At 42.9% G+C, this 23,991-nt stretch overlaps 1 protein-coding gene across 1 annotated transcript in view; it reads left to right on the top strand.

Moving 5' to 3' along the window:
• Positions 1-23,991, top strand: part of LOC140485453 (probable E3 ubiquitin-protein ligase HERC4) — a 103,020-nt gene that overhangs the window by 56,720 nt on the left and 22,309 nt on the right. Inside the window, exons 11-18 of the mRNA XM_072583656.1 lie at positions 1,123-1,229; positions 2,481-2,540; positions 6,039-6,144; positions 7,142-7,334; positions 10,032-10,189; positions 15,494-15,586; positions 15,672-16,862; positions 18,611-18,751. Coding sequence (XP_072439757.1) covers positions 1,123-1,229; positions 2,481-2,540; positions 6,039-6,144; positions 7,142-7,334; positions 10,032-10,189; positions 15,494-15,586; positions 15,672-16,862; positions 18,611-18,751 — 2,049 coding nt within the window. The remainder of the gene's footprint in view (positions 1-1,122; positions 1,230-2,480; positions 2,541-6,038; positions 6,145-7,141; positions 7,335-10,031; positions 10,190-15,493; positions 15,587-15,671; positions 16,863-18,610; positions 18,752-23,991) is intronic.

The raw sequence follows: 23,991 nt of genomic DNA, 5'->3' as shown, positions 1-23,991 counted from the left end.
AGGTGTGAGACACAGTGAAAGGACACAAAGTGCATGAATCTTTATTCAATTTCCACCACCAGGAAGATAGAAAAAACACCCGAGTGGCCAGTGACAAGCACTGCCCTTCAAACCACAGGGCAATGCTGTGTGATCAAAACAGTGAAGGGGAGGGCAGGGACTAAATCAAAATAGAGTTGGAGGGAGAAATGATGCACTCCACTCCCTGCGGCGCCCACCTCTCCCTGAACGACTCCAGGGTGTCGGTGGACACCGCGTGCTCCTTCTCCAAGGACACCCGGGCTCTAACGTAACCCCAGAAGAGGGGCAGGCAGTCGGCCCTAACGACCCCATCCACGGCCCGCTGCCTGGACCTGTTGATGGCCAGTTTGGCCAGGCCCAGGAGCAGACCCACGAGGAGGTCTTCAGACCTGCCCTCCCTCCTCCTTACCTGAAGATCAGTAGCGTGGGACTGAAGTGCAACCAAAAGCAGAGGAGGAGGTTTTTAAGAAAGTCAAAAAGGGAGTGCAAACGCCCACACCCAATATATACATGGTCCATGGACTCCACAGCACCACATAACAAGCAGTTGGGCTGGGAGGAACCCCTGTTTATATCTGTCAGCCAGGGCACCCTGATTGGGCTATTAATCTGATCCAATCAGGGAACTTGTATTCTATGAAGTCGACCTGGCTGACCCCATTACAATCATTGCATTTATCAGCTATAGGAACAAAACTCTCTTGTTTGAGCTGGTCCCGTAATGAGTTTGAGAGGTTGAATGGAATTCTAAGAACATAAATCTCATCATTTTGAAGATTCCATTTGCTGTTAAGAGCCAGCCTAACTTTCTGCAGTGAGTTTAACAACAAGTAGTTCAAAAATGTAGCAGTTGTTCGAAATGGCAGGGAGGTTGATGGTGAGCTGCTAGTTTTGTGAGGTAACAGCAGAATGACTCAAATTGTCCAGCAACCTGTGACCTCTCACAATTCACAGAGAAACTCTTCTCAATAAAAGTTAGTAGACTATGCATTAATGACAACAGGTACCTTTAACCTATTTCCACAACAAATTCAAGGTCAGTGTCTCATGTCAGTGATCTGCCCAGTCAAATACAATCCTTCATCTTTTCTTTAACTATAGGATTCAGTTCCCCCTGACTATGAATCTCCATTCCTCGCTCTGAAGAGAATTGTTACCGTTGAAAATTCCCTCCTGGACAGATGGAGTGCAACAGACGATGAAGAACTGTGGGAAGACACAAAAGAGTTAATATGTGTTTCTTTATCAATGTTAACTTTGATTTTCATTGTTTTCAATGATAATTAGGCGAAATGTTTAACAGAAAGAACACAAAATTATTAACACACACAATGACCATAACTAATGAGAGAGAATCAAATCATCTTCCATGGATATTCAATCATGTTATCATCACTAAACTGTCACTACTCACATTTTAGGGGTTAACATTGAAACAAAAAGTAAAGTGGACCAAACCCTATAAATACTGTAGCTACAAGAGCAGTGAATCTACAGTGAATAACACACTCCTGACTCCCCAAAGCCCGTCGGTCACCTAAAAGGCACAAGTCAGGAGTGTGATGGAAAACCGTCCATTTGTCTGGATGAGTGCAGCTCCAACACTTGGGAGGCCCAATTCTACCTGGATCAAAGCAACCCGCTTGGTTGGCTCCCCATCCACCAGACCCCTGTGAGTTCCCCTCGAAGCTACTCATCAACCTGACTGGGAAATATAGTCATAGAGTCATAGAGACGTACAGCACAGAAACAGACCCTTCAGTCCAACTCGTCCATGCCGACCAGATTCTAAACCCTTCCAATTCATATACCCATCCAGATGCCTTTTAAATGCTGTAATTGTACCAGCCTCTTTCACTTCCTCTGGCATCTCATTCCATGCATTCACCACCCTTTGCATGAAATATTTGCCCCTTTGGTCCCTTTTATATCTTTCTCCTCTCATCCTAAATCTAGGCCCGCTAGTCCTGGACTCCCCACCTCAGCGAAAAGACCTTGTCTATTTATCCTATCCATGCCCTTCATGATTTTATAAGGTCACCCCTCAGCCGCCAACGCTTCAGGGAAAACAGCCCCAGCTATTCAACCTCTCCTTATAGCTCAAACCCTCCATGCCTGGCAACATCCTTTTAAATCTTTTCTGAACCCTTTCATATTTCACAACATGTTGCTGTTGCTTCACTGTCACTGGGTCAAAATCCTGAATTCCCTCCCTCAGAGCATTGTGGGTCTACATGGACTGCAGCGTTTCAAGAAGGCAGCTCACCCCCACCTTCTGAAGGGGCAACTAGGGATGGCCAATAAATGCTAAGCCCAGCCAAAGACACGAACGTCTGTGAAAAACTTTGGATTACTTTGGATGATTAAATGCTCTTTTTAATATTTGTATTTCAGTTTGAAGAGTAAATGTTAAAATAAATGTAAGATATTCTTTAAAAATTATGTTTACTTTTCAACAGGGAAATTGATCTTCTCTTTTCTTCTGCTGCATCCCTGAATGGAAGTTTCCTGGAAACAAGGTGAGTTCAGGTATGTCAGAGTGTCAAGGCTGGGGCTGATGGTTCAGGGTGGGAGGGATTGGGAGGCTTGTGGTATAGACAGTAAGAACAAACAGGGAGGAAGAGAGCACTGCAGATGCTGGAGATCAGAGTCTTAGAGTGTGGTGCTGGAAAAGCACAGCCAGTCAGGCAGCATCCGAAGAGCAGGAGAATTGACATTTTGGGCATAAGTTCTTCATCAGGAATGAGGGGGTGGCCTAAGGGGGCTGAGAGATAAATGGGAGAGGGGATGGGACTGGCGGGTGGGTAGCTGGGAATGCGATAGGTAGATGGAGTGGGGCTGAAGGTGATAGGTCAGAGAGGAGGGTGGAGTGGATATTTGGGAAGGAAGATGGACAGGTAGGACAGTTCAAGGAGGCAGTGCCAAGTTGGGATCAAGGTGGATTTCACCAGTTTCCTCATTTCCCCTCCTCCCACCTTATCCCAGATCCAACTTTCCAACTCGGCACTGCCCTCATGAACTGTCCTACCGGTCCATCGTCTTTCCCATCTATCCACTCCACCCTCCCCTTCGTCCTATCACCTTCAGCCCCCACCTTCATCCACCTATCGCATTCCCAGCTATCCACCTGCCAGCCCCACCCCCCCTTCCATTTATCTCTCAGCCCCCTTGGGCCACCTCATTCCTGATGAAGGGATTATGCTCGAAACGTCAATTCTCCTGCTCCTTGGATGCTGCCTGATGTACTGTGCTTTTCCAGCACCACACTCTTTGAAGTAAGAACAATCAGATAAATTCTGTGACTTTGCCATAGTGGAGCCAGGGAGTGAGAGTTGGTGAAGGGGACCCATCATTGCCGTTGTTACTTCAAACTCTCCTCCATTTAAACCATTACATTCGATGTTGGGCACTGCATCTCATGAAGGATGTGTTATCCTTGGAGGGCGTGCAGCACAAAGTCACTGAATGGTGCCAAGGCTAAAACAACAGATTGGATAGACCAGATCTGTACTCTCTCGTTACAGAAGATTATGGAGTGATCTTATTGTGGTGGAGGCAGGTTCAACTGAAACATGCAATGGGTGGTTTCCTTGACAGTGAAATGGGGAAAAGGCAGGAGATTGGCACTAGATAATACAAGTGGCCTCTTTCACCTGAATAATTCTGTCTTTCTGTAATTGAGGTGTTTACGATGAATAAGAGTGGTGATAGGGTTGGTAGAGAGAAACAACTCTATATAACAACATTCTAACAGCTTTTCTATTTGATTGAGCCCCCATACACCATCTTAAACATTCACCACCTACACTGCCAACCCACAGCAGTAACAGTGTATACCTTTGACACAATACATTGCAGGAACTCAGGAAGCTTTCTCCAAAAACACTTTCCAATTTGGTGACTGCTACCGTCTAGAAAGACAAGGGCAGCAGATACATAGAAACACCACCATCTCCAAGTCACTTGGAAATACATTGTGGTTCCTTCACTATCTCTGAAATCCACTCCCTCATAGCACTGTGACTCTACACCATAAGATCATAAGTCTATGAGGCATCAGAGCAGAACTTAGACCATTCAGCCCATCGCGTCTGCTCCATCATTCAATCATGGCTGATCAGTTTCTCAATCCCATTCCCCTGCTTTCTCTCTGTAACCCTTGATCCCCTTTACAATCAAGAACTGATCAATCCCTGTTATAAATATACTCAATGCCCTGGCCTCCACAGCCTTCTGTGGCAGTGAATTCCATAGATTCTCTGGCTGAAGACATTTCTCCTTATCTCCATTCTAAAAGTGCTTCCCTGCTTTTATAAACACCACAACGAAGATGACTTCTTGCACCTTATCTGGGGTAGTTAGGGGTGAATAATAAATGCAGGAATAAGCAATGATGCCTTTGTCTCAAGAATGAATAAAGAAAGGTCCAGAGCAGAGAAGGTGGGATCAATAAAATTACAGCCTGGCTGTTCAGGACATGCTCAACGCAAGGACAGTGGAAATCTGGAACTTTCCTCCCAAAAGGTCAAGAGGCTAATTGAACATTTGAAAGCTAAGATTGGTAGAATTTTGTTGGACTGGGATTTAAAGGATTCCAGATCAAATGCAGAAGTTAAAATTGTGGGTGGCACGGTGGCATTGTGGCTAGCACTGCTGCCTCACAGTGCCAGAAATTCGGGTTCAATTCCTGCCTCAGGCGACTGACTGTGTGGAGTTTGCACATTCTCTCCGTGTCTGCGTGGGCTTCCTCCGGGTGCTCCGGTTTCCTCCCACAGTCCGAAAATGTGCAGATTAGGTGAGTTGGCCATGCTAAATTGCCCGTAGTGTTAGGTGAAGGGGTAAATGTAGGGGAATGGGTATGGGTGGGTTGCGCTTCGGCGGGTCAGTGTGGACTTGTTGGGCCAAAGGGCCTGTTTCCACACTGTAAGTAATCTAATCTAATTACAATGCTTTAGATCAATTTTGAACTAAATGCATGATAGAATAGGCTTGAAGGATTGGATAGTCACTTCCAGTTCCTCTGTTGCTTACGATATTTACCCTAACTTCTATTTTATCGCTAACATTGGGCTCAAATCCAATTCAGAAGAATTTGTTTGAAATGTATTTTTCCAGCCAATCGTCGGGTCCAATTTGAAATGTGATTGGTTCTCGGCCATCTCTGTTGCCAGGGAGTATTCACCTATTCAGTATCCGTCACATTCGGAAACCATCAGTGTTCACCGTCAGTGTTCACCATCCCACACTCCAGGCTGTGTGACCCCCAATCAGTGACTTCACGGCATTCCGAAGCATTTTGCAGCCAACAAAGAATTTCTGGTGCAGTCAATTTGAGCAAAGCAAGATCCCAAAAAACCCAACAATATCATATTGACCAGATCCTTGTTATTTAGTACATAAGTTGATGGATAAATATTGGCCCAGGACTCCAGTGGGAATTCTCATGGTTGCAATGAAACTTGTAAGGGACGTGAGGGGATTTGGTTTAATCTCTCACCTGAAAGATGGTCTTCCACTACTATCGCACTCCGTCAGTGCTGCGCTGGAGGTGTCCACTTGAGGTTTGCACTTAAGTCTCTGGAGTTAGATATTAACTCCAAAGTATCCTGGATTTAATGGCATGATTGGTACCCATCAAACCACCATTGATGCCATGGTCAGTAGGCAGTGCCCTCTACATGATTTCTAGCAGTAGTTTCAGAGTGAGTATCATGATCTGTGCTGGTGTTAATTCAGCAGTGTGTACCATCTACAAGATGCATCAACTTGCCAAGCCTTGATTGACAACACCTTCCAAAGCCATGACCACTTCCATCTAGATGGACAAGGGCAGCAGGTACAGGGGAACACCACCAGCTGCAAGTTCCCCTCCAAACCACCAGTATCCTGACCTGGAAATATACCGCCGTTCCTTCACTGTCACTGGGTCAAAATCCTGGAATACAAAGATTTGCAACATCTACCTAAATATATCAACTGTCATGTGAAGTTAACTTTTGATTTTGTTTTTGGAACAGCAATGATGATCATTTCAAAACAGGCCTCGGGGCCTCAGGGGTTGACATGTCAGCAGTGAGCATTTGGTTCGAGAAATTGGGGAAAAATCCAAGACTTTTACAAGAGGTAATGTTGAAGATGACACCAGTCAGACTCTGGATTCTGTGCCGTGAAAGGAACAATTTGCAGGTCCAAGGGGAAAGAGGAAGAGGAGTGGGAATGGCTGATTAGCTCTTCCAGACAGCCAACACAGTCAGGATGGGCTGAATGGTTGTTTGTTCTGTTTGATGCTATAGATCAAACCAGGATTCCTTATATGAATTTATCCTTAAACAGTGAAGGGAATTCTCTCACAGATATCAAGGCTGTAAGCTCTGGAGTTATTTAATCATAGAATCCCTACAGCATGGAAGCAGGCCATTCGGTCCATTGAGTCCACACTGACCCTCCAAAGAGCATCCTACCCAGACCCACCCCTCTATTTCCCATGTCTTACCCACCTAGCCTGCACATCCCTGGACTCTTCGGGCAATTTAGCATGACCAATCCACCCTAACCTGTACATCTTTGGATTGTAGGAAGAAACCAGAGCACCTAGAGGAAACCCATGAACACACAGAGAGAACGTACAAATTCCATACACTCACCTGAAGGTGGAATTGAACCCGTGTCCCTGGCGCTGTGAGGAAGCAGTGCAAACCACTGTGCCACCTTACCACCCAAGACACATTTCTCTCCCTTGGCCCCTTCGCCTCCCTCCCCTCATTTTAGATAATCCTTAGAACCTACCTCTTTGACCAGCTTTTATCTACATGCCCTAACATTACTGCATGTGTCTCAGTGTCATATTGTGTGTGGTGCTGCTGTTTACATTAAAGGAGTCAAAGGTCATCAAGTACATACAGGAAAGTGGGACCTCACTCAGATCAGTCATGACCTATTGAATGGCACAGCTTGTTTGAGAGGGGCCGAATGGCCTAACTCCTGTTCCTACTTTGTATTTTCGTATGTTTGGGCTGTGAAATGCCCAGGGATATTTTGCTACATCAAAGGTGCTATATAAATTCAGATTGTTACTCTTGATGATGTGTTCCTCACGTTATGATGTTTGTTTTCCCAATAGGTAACCAATGTGGTTGAGACAAATTTGATTCCATCGCTCCCTACGTCTCCTGTTGGTGTGGAAGCTCTTCGCGTTTATCTGGTTCTGCCTGAACTCCTCGATGTTCTGACCGAGCAGAGCAACATTGTGAAACTGGGAAATCTTCTGAGCTCAGCCACTGCATCCATTGAGGGAAGCCAACTGGAAATCCTTGGTAAGTGCAAGAGAAATTATTCACTTTCTTCTTTGAGGCTTACGGAACCCGTGAATGATAGTGGGGCATAATAAGGAGACAGGTCCCATGTCTAACTCAGCCAGAACACAAATTGAATCTTGGGCTGTCAGCATGATTCTAAGCCACATATTAACCTAAACCCTCTCCCTTGAAATTTCATAAAGCCTTGAACCAACCAACACAAAAAACTGCGGATTTTCAAAAATAATTTTGTGGGATATAGGCCTCACTGGTAAGGTTAGCATTTATTACACATTCCTAATGAGTTTAGATTAGAGTGGTACTAGAAAAGCACAGCAGGTCAGGCAGCATCTGAGGAGCAGGAAAATCGACGTTTCGGGCAAAAGCCCTTCATCAGGAAGGGCTTTTGACTCCTGATGAAGGACTTTTGCCTGAAACATCGATTTTCCTGTTCCTCGGATGCTGCCTGACCTGCTGTGCTTTTCCAGCACCACTCTCATCTAAACTCTGGTTTCCAGCATCTGCAGTCCTCACTTTTGCCTATACATTCCTAATGGCCCAGAGGGCATGAGAATCAATGACATTGCTGAGGGTTTGGAGTTATGTGTAGGCCAGACCGGGTAAGGAAGGTAGATTTCCTTCCCTGAAGGGAATCAGTTAATCCGATGGGTTTTTACAGCAATCAATACTTTCATTGTGTAGTTACTGAGAACAGCACTCAATTCCAGGTTTTACTTTAAGAAATACTGTTTAAATGTCAGAAATCTGATTACACAGTCAGAAATGCTGGAAAAATATTCTCTACGTCAGGCAGCCTCTAGTGAGAAAGATACAGGGTCAATGTTTCAGCTTGATGTCTTTACAGCAAAACAGTGAAAATTATTTTACAGCTTCCCCCAGACTCAGCTCTGGTTTCTTTATGTGGTTCATTATCTTCCTCTTTTGCCTTACACTGTCATCCTGTTTGTTACCTTCCACCAAATGCACACCTTCCTATTTGTCACTTTGGCAAACTCTGATGTAATTAGCTTTGCAAGTTTTTCAAAGTGTGGCTGGCTTCGGAAGCTCAGCAGCTGAAAGGAAGTGGGGAATGATTCAGGCAAACATAAATGGGGATAAGAGAAGCAGTAATGGTTCTGCTCCCACCTCCCTCCACAAGGCCTCCCAAACTCTTTCTCCATCAAGCCCATTTGTACAAATGCCCTCAGATTTGGATAAACCCAACTGGTTACTCCTGGTCATAGAATCTCTACAATACATTTGGGGGCCATTTAGCCCATCAAGTCTGCATCTACCTTCCAAAGAGCATCCCACCCAGTTCCTGTGATTCCACATTTCCCACGGCCAATCCACCTAGGCTGCACACGCCTGGACACTATGGGCAATTTACAATGGGGAAAATATCTCTACTGTGCATCTTCAGTCTGTGGGTGGAAACCACGGGAAAGACAGGTGGGGAACATGCAAACTCCTCACAGACAATCACCCAAGACTAGAATTGAACCCAGGTCTCTGGTGCTGTGAGGCAGCAGTGCTAACCACTGAGTCACCATGCCACCCGCTGCACAGGCCAGGTTGATGCCACCCGGGTCCTGACACCTGCCCCAGAATGCTCCTCTCTGGCAAGGTATCATGCAGGACCAAACAAAGCAAAGAACCTGATAATGTCTAAGGAAAACCTGTTTTCAAGAATTCCCATCTAAAGTTCCTCCCCTCCCCATTTAATCTGCCCCATTAACATCCAGTGTTTTGTGGAACAGAAGATAACCAGTTCACTCATGGTGTCTGTGCTGGCTCTCTGAAACAGTAACTTTGCTCCCATCGCATTTCCCCTTTCCATTAACATTTTGCTTTTAAATGGTGCCTTTTTTGTGGATGGGTTGCATCCTTGCTTCTGAGCCAGGTGGCCAAGGATTCAATGCCCATGCCGGCACCTCCCCTCCAGCTGGCACCTTAGTGTGGTACTGCAGGAATGCTGCTCTGCTGAAAGTACAAACAATCCAATGGCATTGTTTTCAAAGAAGAACACAAAGCTCCCCTCCTTTCTTCAGCCAATTCTCAAGCCTTATCTTGTTGGGCTATGGGTCTCATCTTGTAGTCCTAATGAAAGGTCATTGATCTGAAATGTTTACTCAGTGTTTCCACTCACAGATGAAGAATATTTCCTGTATTATCTGTTTCTAGCTCAGATTTCCACCATCCACAGTATTTTACTGCTGTGGGACTGATGCTAAACCTTTCGAACACACACAAGTTCAAATTGACCACATCTGATTATCCAGCTGTAACCTCCTGCAACCTTGATAATCATTGCCATTGTTTCTTCGATACACTGTTCCCAATACCTTCTAAACACATTCCTCAAAATCTCTAACTCCTAAGAATGTTTCAAGTGATATTGGTGACAAAATCCAGTCAGTGATCCCATTTTCCAGAACGGCATCTCCTTTATGAGAGCAAAACTCAACCAGAGGAAAATAGAGGTTAAACAAGTGGTGTACAGAATGGTGGATTTGAGGTTTAAAATAGATTAGCCATGATCTTATTTAAGGGCAAAGCTGGCCCAATGGGCTGGATGGTCTACTCCTGCTCTTTATTTGTAACATCAGATTGGAAAATAAAGTAAATTACTGTTTCTGATTATTTAATTTGTGGTAAATCAAAATCAGTCTTGTTGTATCTTTCTTTTCTGACTAATCTTCGACTGTGAACCAGAATCTTGGTGGAGTCACCTCAACGAATTTTTCTTCAAGAAACTTGTGACAATGTATAAAAGTGCATCTTACAGACTGCTTCTAGAGACTTCCAGCAACCAAAGTGAATTCCCTGATAAACTGTGCAATTGTCTCAATATTTTGCAAAGACTTTACAAGGTGAGTCCGACTGTGTTAACCTAGTGGCTCTGACCGCACCTGGGTCTGTCTGACCTTCCCTTCCCTTCACTTGTGGGATGTGGACATCACTCCCCAGCTAGGTCTGCATTTCCTGCCACTTGCTCATTGCTAATGCAGCGATGAGCTTCCAGAACGGCGACAGTCCTGTGGATTGCAGATTTGTGTTGCAGTTTAGATACAAACTGAATATATGAACATTGAAGTTAGGAGTAGGATTGGGCCACCTGGCCTTTCAAGTCTGCTGTGCCATTCACAACTGATCTGATCATTCCCGCAAACCCAATATCTGCCAGAGGAAGTGGTAGAGGCTGGTACAATTACAACATTTCAAAGACATTTGTCCAGGTACATGAATAGGAAAGGTTTAAGAGGGATATGGCACAAATACAGGCAAGGGGGACTAATTTAGTTTGGGAAAGCAGGTAGGTGTGTTCAAGTTGGACTGAAGAGTCTGCTTCTGTGCTGTATTTTTTTGATTCATTCATTGATGGGATGTGGGAATCGCTGGCCAGGCAGCATTTATTGCCCATCCCTAATTGCCCAGAGGGCAGTTAAGAGTCAACTACATTGCTGTGGGTCAAGAATCACATGTTGGCCAGACCAACTAAGGATGGCAGTTTTTATCCCCAAAGGAGATTAGTGAACCAGATGGGTTTTTCCGACAATGGATTCATGGTCATCATTAGACTTTTAATTCCAGATTTTTTATTTTTATTGAATTCAAATTCTACCCTCTGCAGTGGTGGGATTCAAACCCAGGTCCCCAGAATATTATCTGGGTCTTTGAATTAACACTCCAGTGATAATACCACTACATCATCACCTCCCTTGCCTGTATGACTCTATCTACCTCCGCCTTTGCTTCCACTACCTTCTGAGGAAGACACTGAGTCACAAATCTCTCTGAGAAAGAAAATGCCTCCCTATCTCTGTCTGATTATTTTTAAATAGTATCCTTGGTACTCGACTCTGCCACAAGAGGAAACATTTTCTCCCCTCAATCTGTCAATATCCCTTAGAATCCTGAATGTTCAGATCATTTAAAATACAAGCAACTTTAAATGTAGTAAAGTATATTTCAATCCATTCTATCCACAGATAAATTCCTCAGCAGGTTTTCAAATCCAGGAGAACAGTTTCTACATAGCTCCTGCAGAGGTCTTCAGGGATACTCCTATTTCCTGTGTAAGTTCAAAAACTGGAATCACATTATTTCACTGGATAACATCAACGTGCATTTAAATGGTGTTTTTAATGTGGTACAGCTTCACAAGGAATGCTACGGAATTAAATTTGACACAGGGTTTAGGGGTTTGGAGTTCACTTTAACTTGCCTTGTAAGTTAATTTCAAAGTGGGTTATGATGTGGAGGTGCCAGTGTTGGACTGGGGTGAAAAATGTCAGAAGTCACACAACGCCAGGTTATAGCGAGTTTTGAGAAGATTTGTAGCTCAGGTTGAGATTCTGGATATAGGTTTGCTTGCTGAGCTGAAAGGTTCATTTCCAGATGTTTTGTCACCCTACTAGGTAACATCTTCAGTGGGCCTCAGGCAAAGCACTGTTGATAATTCCTGCTTTCTATTTATATGTTTGAGTTTCTTTGGGTTGGTGATGTCATTTTCTGTGGCGAAGTCACCTCCTGTTCTTTTTCTCAGGGGGTGGTAGATGGGGTCTAACTCGATGTGGTTGTTGATAGAGTTCTGGTTGGAATGCCATGCTTCTAGGAATTCTCGTGCATATCTTTGTTTGGCTTGTTCTAGAATGGATGTGTTGTCCCAGTCAAAGTGGTGTCCTTCCTTATCTGTATGTAAGGATACTAGGAAGAGAGGGTCATATCTTTTTGTGACTAGTTGATGTTCATGTAACTGGTGGCTAGTTTTCTGCCTGTTTGTCCAATGTAATGTTTGTTACAGTCCTTGCATCATATATATGTAAATGACATTACTTTTGCTTGTTGTCTGTATAGGGTCTTTCAAGCTCATTAGCTGCTGTTTTAGTGTGTTGGTGGGTTTGTGGCCTACCATGACACCAAGGGGTCTAAGTAGTCTGTTCTTACAGCTTGTGTGGATAAGAGCAGCAACCACAAGGAGAATAGACAATCTGATCACATGGAGCAAGAGGTCTTTCAAGGAGTGGGGAAGCAAGAAGAAATGTTGTGGTAGTAGGGAAGTATAGGGGGACAAGTGCAGTTCTCTGAAGCCAAACCTATGGGTCCTAAAGGCTGTGTTGCCTGTCAAGTGTCAGGGTTAAGGAAATCTCCTAGGGGCTGGAGATGGAATGCAGTAGGTGGGGAAGAATCCTGTTTTCATGGTCTGTTGTGGGACCAATAACATAAGTAAGGATACTTGAGGAGATGCAGAACCACAAATATAACAATCTCTGTCTATCTACCTGAGCTATAAGCAAATCATGTTGAATGTGTGCCTCAAAGATTAGTGTGGGTTTCAATCGATATGGTACTGGGGAAAGAGGATGCTGTTCCACTGGGACGGTCTTCATCTGGGCTCCACTAAAACTGGTGTCCTGCCAAGTTGTGAAACTAGGGCATTCATGAGAGTTTTAAATGCAACAGTGGGGAAGAGAGTTCACCTGAGAAGAAATTTTGGAAAGTTAGAGAGAATGAACAATGCAGAGAACTCACTGGCGAGAATGATTAATAGTCTCTTTGACAGTTTAGCTCGATCTTGAGAGAGTATGAATCAAGACATAATATGTGCTTGTAAGAATAGTCGAGTAAAGTCATGAGAGGATAAGTTCATGAGAGCATTTGGGATAATTCCTTTGAACAATATGTTAGAGAACCATCCAGGAAGCAGACTATTTCAAATCTCATAATGTGTAATGACACAGGATTAGTTATGACTTCATAGCAAAAAATGCAGTAGATTAGGGAAAGAAATTTAACTGAGAAAGATAGATTTTACAGAAAGGATGTACCATCCATGGCTAACTGAGGAGTTAAGGGCAGTATCAAATTGAATGAAAAGATGTACAATTCTGTAAGGATTATCGAAGCCTGACGAGTGGGTACATTTTGGGAAGTACTGAAGGAAGTAGTTACAGAGATCATGGGTGCAGTGGCTGTAATCTTCCCAAATTCCCTACATTCTGAAAAGGCCCAGATTGCAAATGTAACACCTCTTCTCAAGAACAGAGGGAGGCAGAAAGGAGAAAAACACAGGTCAGTTAGTCTAACAGCTACCATTGAGAAAATGCTGAGCTCCATTATAAAGGCAATCATAGCTGATCATTAAGGAAATCATAATGCAATCAGACGGTGTCAATATGGTTTTGTGAAATGGAAATCATGTCTGACAAATGTTTAATCCTTTGAATATGTAACAAGCAGGATAAGTAAAGGGAAACCAGTGAAGGTTGTGTGTTTGGATATGCAAAAGACATGTGATAAGATGCCATAGTAAATGCACATGATAAATGTTTAGGGATGATGTATTAGCAATGGATAGAGGACTGACTAACTATCAGGAAGCAGAGAGTTGGGATAAATGGATCATGTTTAAGGTGAAAATGTGTTGGTGGAAAAGCGCAGCAGGTCAGGCAGCATCCAAGGAGCAGGAAAATCGATGTTTCGGTCAGGAATGGCCTTCCTGAAGAAGGGTTTATGCCCGAAACGTCGATTCTCCTGCTCCTTGGATGCTGCCTGACCTGCTGCGCTTTTCCACCAACACATTTTCAGCTCCGATCTCCAGCATCTGCAGTCCTCACTTTCTCCATGTTTAAGTTGGCAAAGTACAGCCAGTGGAATGCTATAGTGACCAATGATGGGGCCTCAATCCTTTATAATCCACAGAATGTCTTGGATGAAGGAACTATCTGTATTGTAGACAAATCTTTCTGACAATACAACGTCAAATAGAAAGCAAATAGCGAGGAGGATATGAAACAGCCCGCAAAGGAATAACCACAGGTTAAGTGAGTGGGTGAAAAACTGACAGGTGGAATGAAATGTGAAGCTGTTCACTTTGAAAAAGCAGAATAGCATTCAAATGGAGAGAAACTGCAGAAAGTTGCAATACAGAGGGATCTTGATGTTCTTGTATACACTTCAAGGCAAGTCAGTGTGTAGGTCCATGAAGTAATTAAGAAGGCAAATGGAATGTGGACCGAGTGTTCAGTCGAGATGAAGCTGGGGTTACTGTCTAAGAGACAAGAAGCCTGAGGAGGTTCGATAGAGATATATAAATTCAGGAATGGTTAGACAGAAATAAATAGAAACTGTTTCCAGTGGGTGCAGGAACAATAACTAGACTGCCCAGATTTACTCTGATTTAATTGCTTGGCCAAAGAACCAAACGGGACACAAGGGAAAACGTTTATTCAAAGAATGGTTAGGATTTAGCATCACTTCTTTTCTCACATTGAGATAGATACAGATTCAAATTAGTACTTGAAAGAAAATTGCATAAATACTTGGAGAAAATGAAAGGGGAAGAATGCATGGCAAGGGGCAGAGGTCAGACGGATTAGATTTCTCTTTGAAAGAACTGACACAAACCTGATGGCTGAATGGCCTCTTTCATGCTATACTATTCTATTCCATTAGGATCCATCGTGAAGGACCCTGCAGAAGCTGTCAAGGGTTAAAAGGGAGAAGGAAGGAACAAGGAGCTTGAAAGAGAGATTTGACTAGGGTTCAGGATATCTCCCTTTGGCCTTGGTTAGATAAGTTGGCATTACAAAGGGTTGTTAGACTAAAACACAGACCTTGATCACAGGGAAAGGAAATACGAGAACAGACTGTTGCATTACAAGAAGAAAACATTTCCTTTCACAAGAGGGCAGAACCAAAGATTTGTAGAACAAAACTACGACTTGGAAAAGGGTGTATCATTGACAACTGTGTAACACTTAGATGCACTGATCCCGGCATGGAGCTAAGCCATATCAAGAGATATAACATATCACTTCAGAAGATCTTTTGCCTACCATCAAGACCAGGAAATGTGGATAAGCTTGAATAAATTCACATTCTGGTTTTTCCAATTTCCTGCACAGGTTATTTTACTCAGTTACAGCTAACAGAATACTATTCTGTAGGAAGTTTTAAGATAAACGTTTTGAGACAAGGTTAAGTGAACGTAATTCACAGAATCTGTTAAAAGGATCAGAAAGGAATTATCAATACAATGGTAGCAATCTTTGTGACACATATTCTCTTTCTATAATAGAACCAGTCTGTGCTGTAGCCTAAGTCTTTAATATTCATAGATATGCAATGTTAAATATAAATCTGAATTGCTAACTTCATTTTTTTTTGCACAGATATCATTATTGAAATTAATTCCCTACTCCTGCATTTTTAATATGGAAACTAAAATTCAGATTTTCAAGAGGATCTCGCATCTGGAAATTCAGGTAAGAATTATTGTCATACTCTAGGAAATGTTATTGGACTTTTAGTGACAAGAGTTTGTAATTCATTTTTTATGATTCCTTCCAGGGAAAAAAGGTCACTGATGAAAAAATTATTTTTGGCTATAAGAAAATTTATGATAGCCTTTTTGAGGATATCAATCATTCTTCTTTGGAAATTTGGCCTTCTACTGGGAACACTGGAACCACTAATAGGAACATTGGTGCTTCTCTTGAGTTTTCTAATGTCTGTCATGACAACGGTGATATCGCAATAAGCATCACTGATGACTCTACTGCATACACTGAGGCATCTTCTAGCAACATGGATACATCAGTGACAGACATCGATGCCTCTGCTAGGATAGTTGACGTCTTTACAGGAAACACTGCCTTTACTGGGATGATTGATGCCTCTAATGAAAACATTAATACACCTAACAATAGTATTGATACCTCTACAGGGAATGCTGGTGCACCAGCTGAGCTCGTTGGAACCTCACATAGAAACCTTGATGCACCTAAGGACAATCTTGATGCTTCTACTGGAGATGCTGATATATGTAATGGGATCATTGGTGCTCCTCCTGAGATCACTAGTACCTCTACCAGTGAAGCATCCAATGACAGTATTGATACCACCAGTGAACATATCAGTGTCTCCACTGGGATTATTAGTGACTGTACTGGGACCACTGATGCCTATAATGACAATCTTGTTGGCTCCACAGGGATCACTAATTCTTCTGCTGAGATCATTGGTACATCTACTAGTAATACTGATGCACCTAATGACAATCTTGATACTTCTACAGGGAATGCTGAGGTCTCTACTGGGATCATTGGTGCTCCTACTGAGATCACTGGTATCTCTACCAGAAACACTGATGCTCCTAATGACAATATTGATGCTCCTACAGGGACCACTGATGCAATGACTAGGAGGAATATTGGTGACCTTGGGGCCATTGAGTCTACCGGGAGCACTGATCTCCTGAATGCAAGCAATGATGCCCTTTCTGTTGACCTTTCCACCATCAACTTGGATGATTATGATGACTATGATGATTATGATGACTATGATGATTATGATGATTATTATGATTATCCTATTTCCATTAGCAATGAAGAACTTATACATTGTCTCCACATAGTGCATAATATTTTGAATCTCTCTGCCACCGGATGCCATCTACAAATCGATAGAACAGAGATCCTTCAAAGTACATTGGCACAATTGAGAAGCTGTGACGAAATTAGACTTCGTAGCTGGTTTCAGGTAGGAGTGCACATTGAATTGATTGGCATCCTCACTGCAGCTTGTTGGATGTTGCTGTGTATAAAGTAGTTTCTCTGTTGTCTACATATTAACAAGGACTACAAGGACTTTAGGAATTTTCTGAGGAATTAACAAGGCACAAACAAAAATTTAATTTCTTTCCCTGTGTCTGTTTCGTCTAATTAAAACAAAAAGCTAGAAACGAAATAACTCTGTTTAATAAGCCAAATAATTTATCATGGATCTCAGACTATCTATTAATGAAGATATTTAGGTGATGCAGTTTAATTTTGGTCTATTTGCAACAATTATTACAGCAATTTGGGGTGGCACAGTGGCTCAGTGGTTAGCACTGCTGCCTCAGAGTGCCAGTGATCCAGTAATGCTTGTTTGATTCCTGCCTCAGGTGACTGTCTGTGTGGAGTTTGCACATTCTCCCCGTGTCTGTGTGGGTTTCCTCTGGGTGCTCCAGTTTCCTCCCATCAGTCCAGAGATGTGTAGGTCAGGTGAATTGGCCATTCTAAATTGCCCATAGTGTTAGGGGCATTGGTCAGCGGGAAAGGTAGGGTAATGGGTCTGGTTAGGTTACTCAAGGAGGGCCGACATGGACTTGTTGGGCCAAAGGGCCTGTTTCCATACTGTAGGGAATCTAATCTAATTTCAGACCATGTTTAAGGATAAATTAGTTATTGAACATAATGGAGTGCCACTAGAGTTTGTCTCTACAGTTACCAAGGATCTGTGCCAATCCCTCCCTAACCCTGTAACCCCTTTCAGCTTTACAACTCTCCAAGATCTCAACATTCCACCAATTCTAGCTTCTTATACTGTCTCACTTTTAATCACTCCTCCATTGGCACCTGTGCCTTCAGCTATCCAGGCTCCAAGCACCAGGATTCCTTCTGTAAATCTCACTGCCTTTATTTTTCTCTTTTCTCTTTGAAGATGCTCCTGACAACCTACCTCTTTGACTCAGCCTTTGATTGTCTGCCCTAATATCACCCTGTCTGAGTTAAATGATAGATCTCACTTGATAATTGTTTCTAAGAGTTACCTTGTTTGTTGATATTGCTATAAAGGGTTAAAAAGAGGAAATCTAGAAGAGTATTGCTTAAAATTGTGTTGACACTTTTCATCTCACGCATCAGACCAATTCACATGGACACCAATGTAAAAAGAAAACTGCCTTTATATGACTGACAATCATAATCTGATAAGCAGTAGAAGCTAATCATGGACATACTCAAAGCTCCTTATATTAGATCACAGGGTCTTGGTCTTTGCATGCAGAAAGAACACTTACACACATTCTACCTGTTTCATTTCAATAAAAGAGGTGAATTCATTCTCTAGTTCATTTCTCAGAACAAAGAGTTTATAACCTGCTTGGTTTAAATGTAAAAAAATAAGCCTGGCAGTTAACTATCAGCCATCATCTAACAGTGCATCTCCATGATAATAGCTCTACCAATCTCAGACTATTTCTTAACAAATCAACACTCTCTTCTCATATAGAACAGAAAGTTTGGTTTTCCTTTATATTGGTCATTCTTGTGAATGCAGTCATCTCCTGATGAGTGCAAGATGAAAAGGTTTACCAAGATGTGTTTTATTTAGCAAAAACTAAGATCCATCCAGGACTGTCCTGTGCATCACTTGTGTTCTGTGCAATCAAATCAAAACAGGAGGGTATAAAGAAAATAAATTACAGATTTTTAATTCTGGTCTATTCGTTACAACTCTATCAGGTCACGTTTAAAGGTGAACCAGCTATTGACGAAGGTGGTGTGTCAAAAGAGTTCTTTTCCATCATTACCGAGGAGCTATGTTCTCAACCAAAGATATTCAAGTTGTATGAGGAATCCAGGCTTGTTTGGTTTCCAGAATGGGTATGTGAATTGTAAAATCATAGAACTCAGTGCGGTGATGAAGCATTGATCTGGATTCTGTGTTCAAATCTCCTGAGCAGTACTTGAATCCACAGTTGCTAATAATCTAGCAATGTTATCAGTGGACTGGTAATCCAGAATCTCAGACTAATGTTCTGGGGACCTGAGTTAGAATCCTACTATGGCAGATGGTGAAATTTGAGTTCAATGAACAGCTAGTCTAAAAGCAACTATGTTAGTTGTAAAAGGCCCTATTAGTGAGGATGCAGTGGCCTAGTGGTATTATCACAAGACTGTTGATCCAAGTAATGTTTGGGGGTCCCAGGTTCAAATCCTGCCATAGCAGGTGGTGGAATTTGAATTCAATAAAATGTCTCGAGTTAAGAGTCTAATAATGACCATGAAACCATTGTTGGAAAAACCCATCTCGTTCACTAATGCCTTTTATGGAATGAAAATACCATCCTTACCTGGTCTGGCCGATATCTGCTTCCAGACTACTGAGCAATGTGGGTTGACTCTTAACTGCCCTCTGTGCCAATTAGGGATGGGCAATAATTGCTGGATTAGCCAACGATGCTCTCATCCCTTAAATGAATATTAAAAATATCCTTTAGTGAAGGATAATTGTCTTCCTTAACTGGCCTGGCCCTTTTGTGACTCCAGACCTGTAATTAACTCTTAACTATCCTCTGGGCAATTAGAAAAGCTGTTTAAGAAGGACGGTAAAGACAAGTCAGGGAACTATAGACCGGTGAGCCTGACCTCGGTGATGGGCAATTTGTTGGAGGGAATCCTCAGGGACAGGATGTACATGTATTTGGAAAGGCAAGGACTGATTTGGGATAATCAACATTGCTTTGTGTGTGGGAAATCATGTCTGACAAACTTGATTGAGTTTTTTGAAGAAGTAACAAAGAAGATTGATGAGGGCAGAGCAGTAGATGTGATCCATATGGACTTCAGTAAGGCGTTCGACAAGGTTCCCCATGGGAGACTGATTAGCAAGGTTAGATCTCATGGAATACAGGGAGAACCAGCCATTTGGATACAGAACTGGCTCAAAGGTTGAAGTAAAAGGGTGGTGGTGGAGCGTAGTTTTTCAGACTGGAGGCCTGTGACCAGTGGAGTGCCACAAGGATCGGTGCTGGGCTCTCTGCTTTTTGTCATTTACATAAATGATGCGAGCATAAGAGGTACAGTTAGTAAGTTTACAGATGACACCAAAAGTGGAGGTGTAGTGGACAGCGAAGAAGGTTACCTCAGATTACAACAGGATCTGGTCCAGATGGGCCAGTGGGCTGAGAAGTGGCAGATGGAGTTTAATTCAGATAAATGCAAGATTTTGGGAAAGCAAATCTTAGCAGGACTTATACACTTAATGGTAAGGTCCTAGGGAGTGTTGCTGAACAAAGAGACCTTGGAGTGCAGGTTCATAGCTCTTTGAAAGTGGAATCACAGGTAGATAGGATAGTGAAGAAGGCGTTTGGTATGCTTTCCTTTATTGGTCAGAGTATTGAGTACAGGAGTTGGGAGGTCATGTTGCGACTGTACAGGACATTGGTTAGGCCACTGTTGGAATATTGCGTGCAATCCTGGTCTCCTTCCTATCGGAAAGATATTGTGAAACTTGAAAGTGTTCAGAAAATATTTACAAGGATATTGCCAGGTTTGGAGGATCTGAGCTACGGGGAGAGGCTGAACAGCTGGGGTTGTTTTCCCTTGAGTATTGGAGGCTGAGAGGTGACCTTATAGAGGTTTACAAAATTATGAGGGGCATAGATAGGATAAATAGACAAAGTCTTTTCCCTGGGAGTCCAGAACTAGAGGGCATAGGTTTAGGGTGAGTGGGGAAAGATATAAAAGAGACCTAAAGGGCAACCTTTTCATGCAGAGGGTGGTATGTATATGGAATGAGCGGCCAGAGGATGTGGTAGAGGCTGGTACAATTGCAACATTTATGAGGCATTTGGATGTGTATATGAATAGGAAGGGTTTGGAGGGATATGGATCGGGTGCTGGCATGTGGGACTAGATTGGGTTGGGATATCTGGTCGGCATAGAGGGGTTGGACCGAAGGATCTGTTTCCATGCTGTACATCTTGTGACTCTTTGAAGTTGTGATCTATTAAGACATTTTAGATGGTTAAAGGATTTGAGAGGGTCGATAGAGAAAAAATTATTTCCTTTGGTAGGGAGTAGGAATAAGGGGTCAGAACTTTTAAAATTAGAAGCAAACAATTTGGGACAGTGACAGGAAGCACTTGCTCTTGAAAGTGAGTGGAAATCAGTGAGTGGGTGAGTGGGTCTGTTTCCATGTTGTACATCTCTATGACTCTATGACTCTAAAAGCAATGAAAGCAATGAAAGCTGCCCTGGCCAGTGACAAGGTAAAAACAATGACTGCAGATGCTGGAAACCAGATTCTGGATTAGTGGTGTTGGAAGAGCACAGCAGTTCAGGCAGCATCCAACGAGCAGCGAAATCGACGTTTCGGGCAAAAGCCCTTCATCAGGAATAAAGGCAGTGAGCCTGAAGCGTGGAGAGATAAGCTAGAGGAGGGTGGGTGTGGGGAGAGAGTAGCATAGAGTACAATGGGTGAGTGGGGGAGGAGATGAAGGTGATAGGTCAAGGAGGAGAGGGTGGAGTGGATAGGTGGAAAAGAAGATAGGCAGGTCGGACAAGTCCGGACAAGTCATGGAGACAGTTACTGAGCTGGAAGTTTGAAACTAGGATGAGGTGGGGGAAGGGGAAATGAGGAAGCTGTTGAAGTCCACATTGATGCCCTGGGGTTGAAGTGTTCCGAGGCGGAAGATGAGGCTTTCTTCCTCCAGGCGTCTGGTGGTGAGGGAGCGGCGGTGAAGGAGGCCCAGGACCTCCAAGTCCTTGACAGAGTGGGAGGGGGAGTTGAAATGTTGGGCCACGGAGCGGTTTGGTTGATTGGTGCGGGTGTCTCGGAGATGTTCCCTAAAGCGCTCTGCTAGGAGGCGCCCAGTCTCCCCAATGTAGAGGAAACCACATCGGGAGCAACGGATACAATAAATGATATTGGTGGATGTGCAGGTGAAACTTTGATGGATGGTGACACCTATGCCCATGATCAGATTACGAAATGAGAATGATATGGGCTGAGTGCTGGCAGGTGGGACTAGATTGGGTTGGGATATCTGGTCAGCAAAGATGGGTTGGACCGAAGGGTCTGTTTCCATACTGTACACCTCTATGACTCTATTAATCGTAAGTATCATTAGTGCAAAACTTTAAACCATAGTTTTACCAGTGGCATTCTTTTAGAATATACTACTTCTGAAAGAAATAGTTCTCATCACTGTTTTGTTGACTTGAATATTTAAATCCCTTGTATTAGACCTCTAACCTAGTCAATTGGTTGTGTAGCCATATAACACATCCAAATCCCAATGACATTAACACTCCTTAGCTTGCAGTGTTGAGGTTCAAGCTCATGAATGATGAGAATGTTGAACTTACAGTGAGGCTTCTGGCAGAAATGCCAAATGGATGCTCCTGAGGTCCCCAACATCACAAATGCCAGTTTTCAGTCAACTACAGTAGATTCACCCAATGTAAGATCAAGGCCTAAGGTGCTGGATGCAGCACTGTGGCATCAGGCAACATTCCAGCTGTAGCGCTGAAGTCTAGCTCCACAGAAATAGCTCTCACCTTACCCAGGCATTCCTACACAGATACAGCAGTGAATTGCTTCCAATGTGTTAAAATCCACCCATAAGTACTGTACACAGGAAATAAATGCCACCACAGACACGTTAGAGAGAGACAACTGGTTGTGGTTCAACCTCAGGATCACAATATCTCAGGTGAGCGGCAAAGTAATTTCAGTCTGTGCAGGAATTGAACCCTCACTGGTAATGCTTGTCTGAATCACAGACTAGCCATTCAGCAAAATCGAGCTAACCAATCCCCACAGTATGTAGTACTCCAAATGCACTCTTACCAATGCTCCGCAAACTGAAACAAACTGTCCATGCTCTTCAATCTCCCTCACAATAAAACATAGCATTCTATACCACTTCCTGATTACTCATTGTATCCCTGCAGACTAACCTTCTGTGATTCTGTGACTCATGCAATAGGACACCCAGACCTCTCTGCATCTCAGAACTCTGCAAACTCCCACCATTTAGAAAATCTTTCTGCTAAAATAGACAATTTCTCACTTTCCCACATTGTACTCCATCTGCCAGATCTTTGCCCACTCATTTAACTTATCCATAGCCCTTTGTAGGTTCCTCACATTCTCTGCGCAACTCACTTTCTTGCCTATCCTTATGTTACCAGCAAATTTAGCAAACATACTGCTGGTCTGTTCATCCAAATCATTGATATCAATTGGAAAGAGTTAAAACTTAGCATCAACCCCTGTGGTACCACTCATGAATCTTGCCAATCTGAGAAAGATCCAGTTATTCCTACTCTCTGCTTCCTGTTATCCAGCCAATCTTCTATCCATGTCAACGCGTTATCCTCTTCGCCATCTGCTATTATTTTCCACAATAAACTTTGAAGTGCCATCTTATCAAATACCTTCTGGAAATCTAAGTAAAGTACATCCACTGATTCCCATTCATTTGCAGTGCAAGTTACTTTGTCAAAGAGGTACAATGATTTAGTTTAAAATGATTTCCCTTTGATTATCTTGGACTTATCCAAGTGCCCTGTTATAATGTCTTTCTAATAGCTTCTAACATTTTCCCATGACAAATATTAAGCTAATTGACTCGTAATTTTCTGCTTTCTATCTCCCTCCTATTTAAAATAAAGGAGTTGTATTAGTTATTTTCCAATATAAATGAAACTTCCCTGAATCTAATGAGTTTTGGAAAATTAAAATCAAACATATCAGCTATTTAATTGGCTACTTCTTTTAAGGCCCTATGATAAAACCCATCAGGACGTGGGGACTTGTCAATTCACAGTTCCAACAATTTACTCAGTACTACTCCCTTGGTAATTGTCATTTTCTTGATTTGATCTTTGACTAAGTATGGCATCGATGAGTCCTAGCTAAAATGAAGTCAATGCAGGATTCAGAGGGAGAACCCTTTGCTGATATGAATCCTGACACAAAGGATGATGGTTGTGGTTGTTGATGGTCAATCATTTCAGCAGCACTGTAGGAAGTACTCAGGGTTGTGCCCTAGACACTAACCACCTTCAGCAGCTTCATCAATCACCTTCGCCCCCCCCCCCCCCCCAATCAC

The sequence above is a fragment of the Chiloscyllium punctatum genome, chromosome 14 (assembly GCF_047496795.1).
Source record: "Chiloscyllium punctatum isolate Juve2018m chromosome 14, sChiPun1.3, whole genome shotgun sequence".
Classification (NCBI taxonomy): Eukaryota; Metazoa; Chordata; class Chondrichthyes; order Orectolobiformes; family Hemiscylliidae; genus Chiloscyllium; species Chiloscyllium punctatum.
Note: the sequence above shows the minus strand (reverse complement) of the source record. Positions and strands in the feature narration are given on the sequence as shown.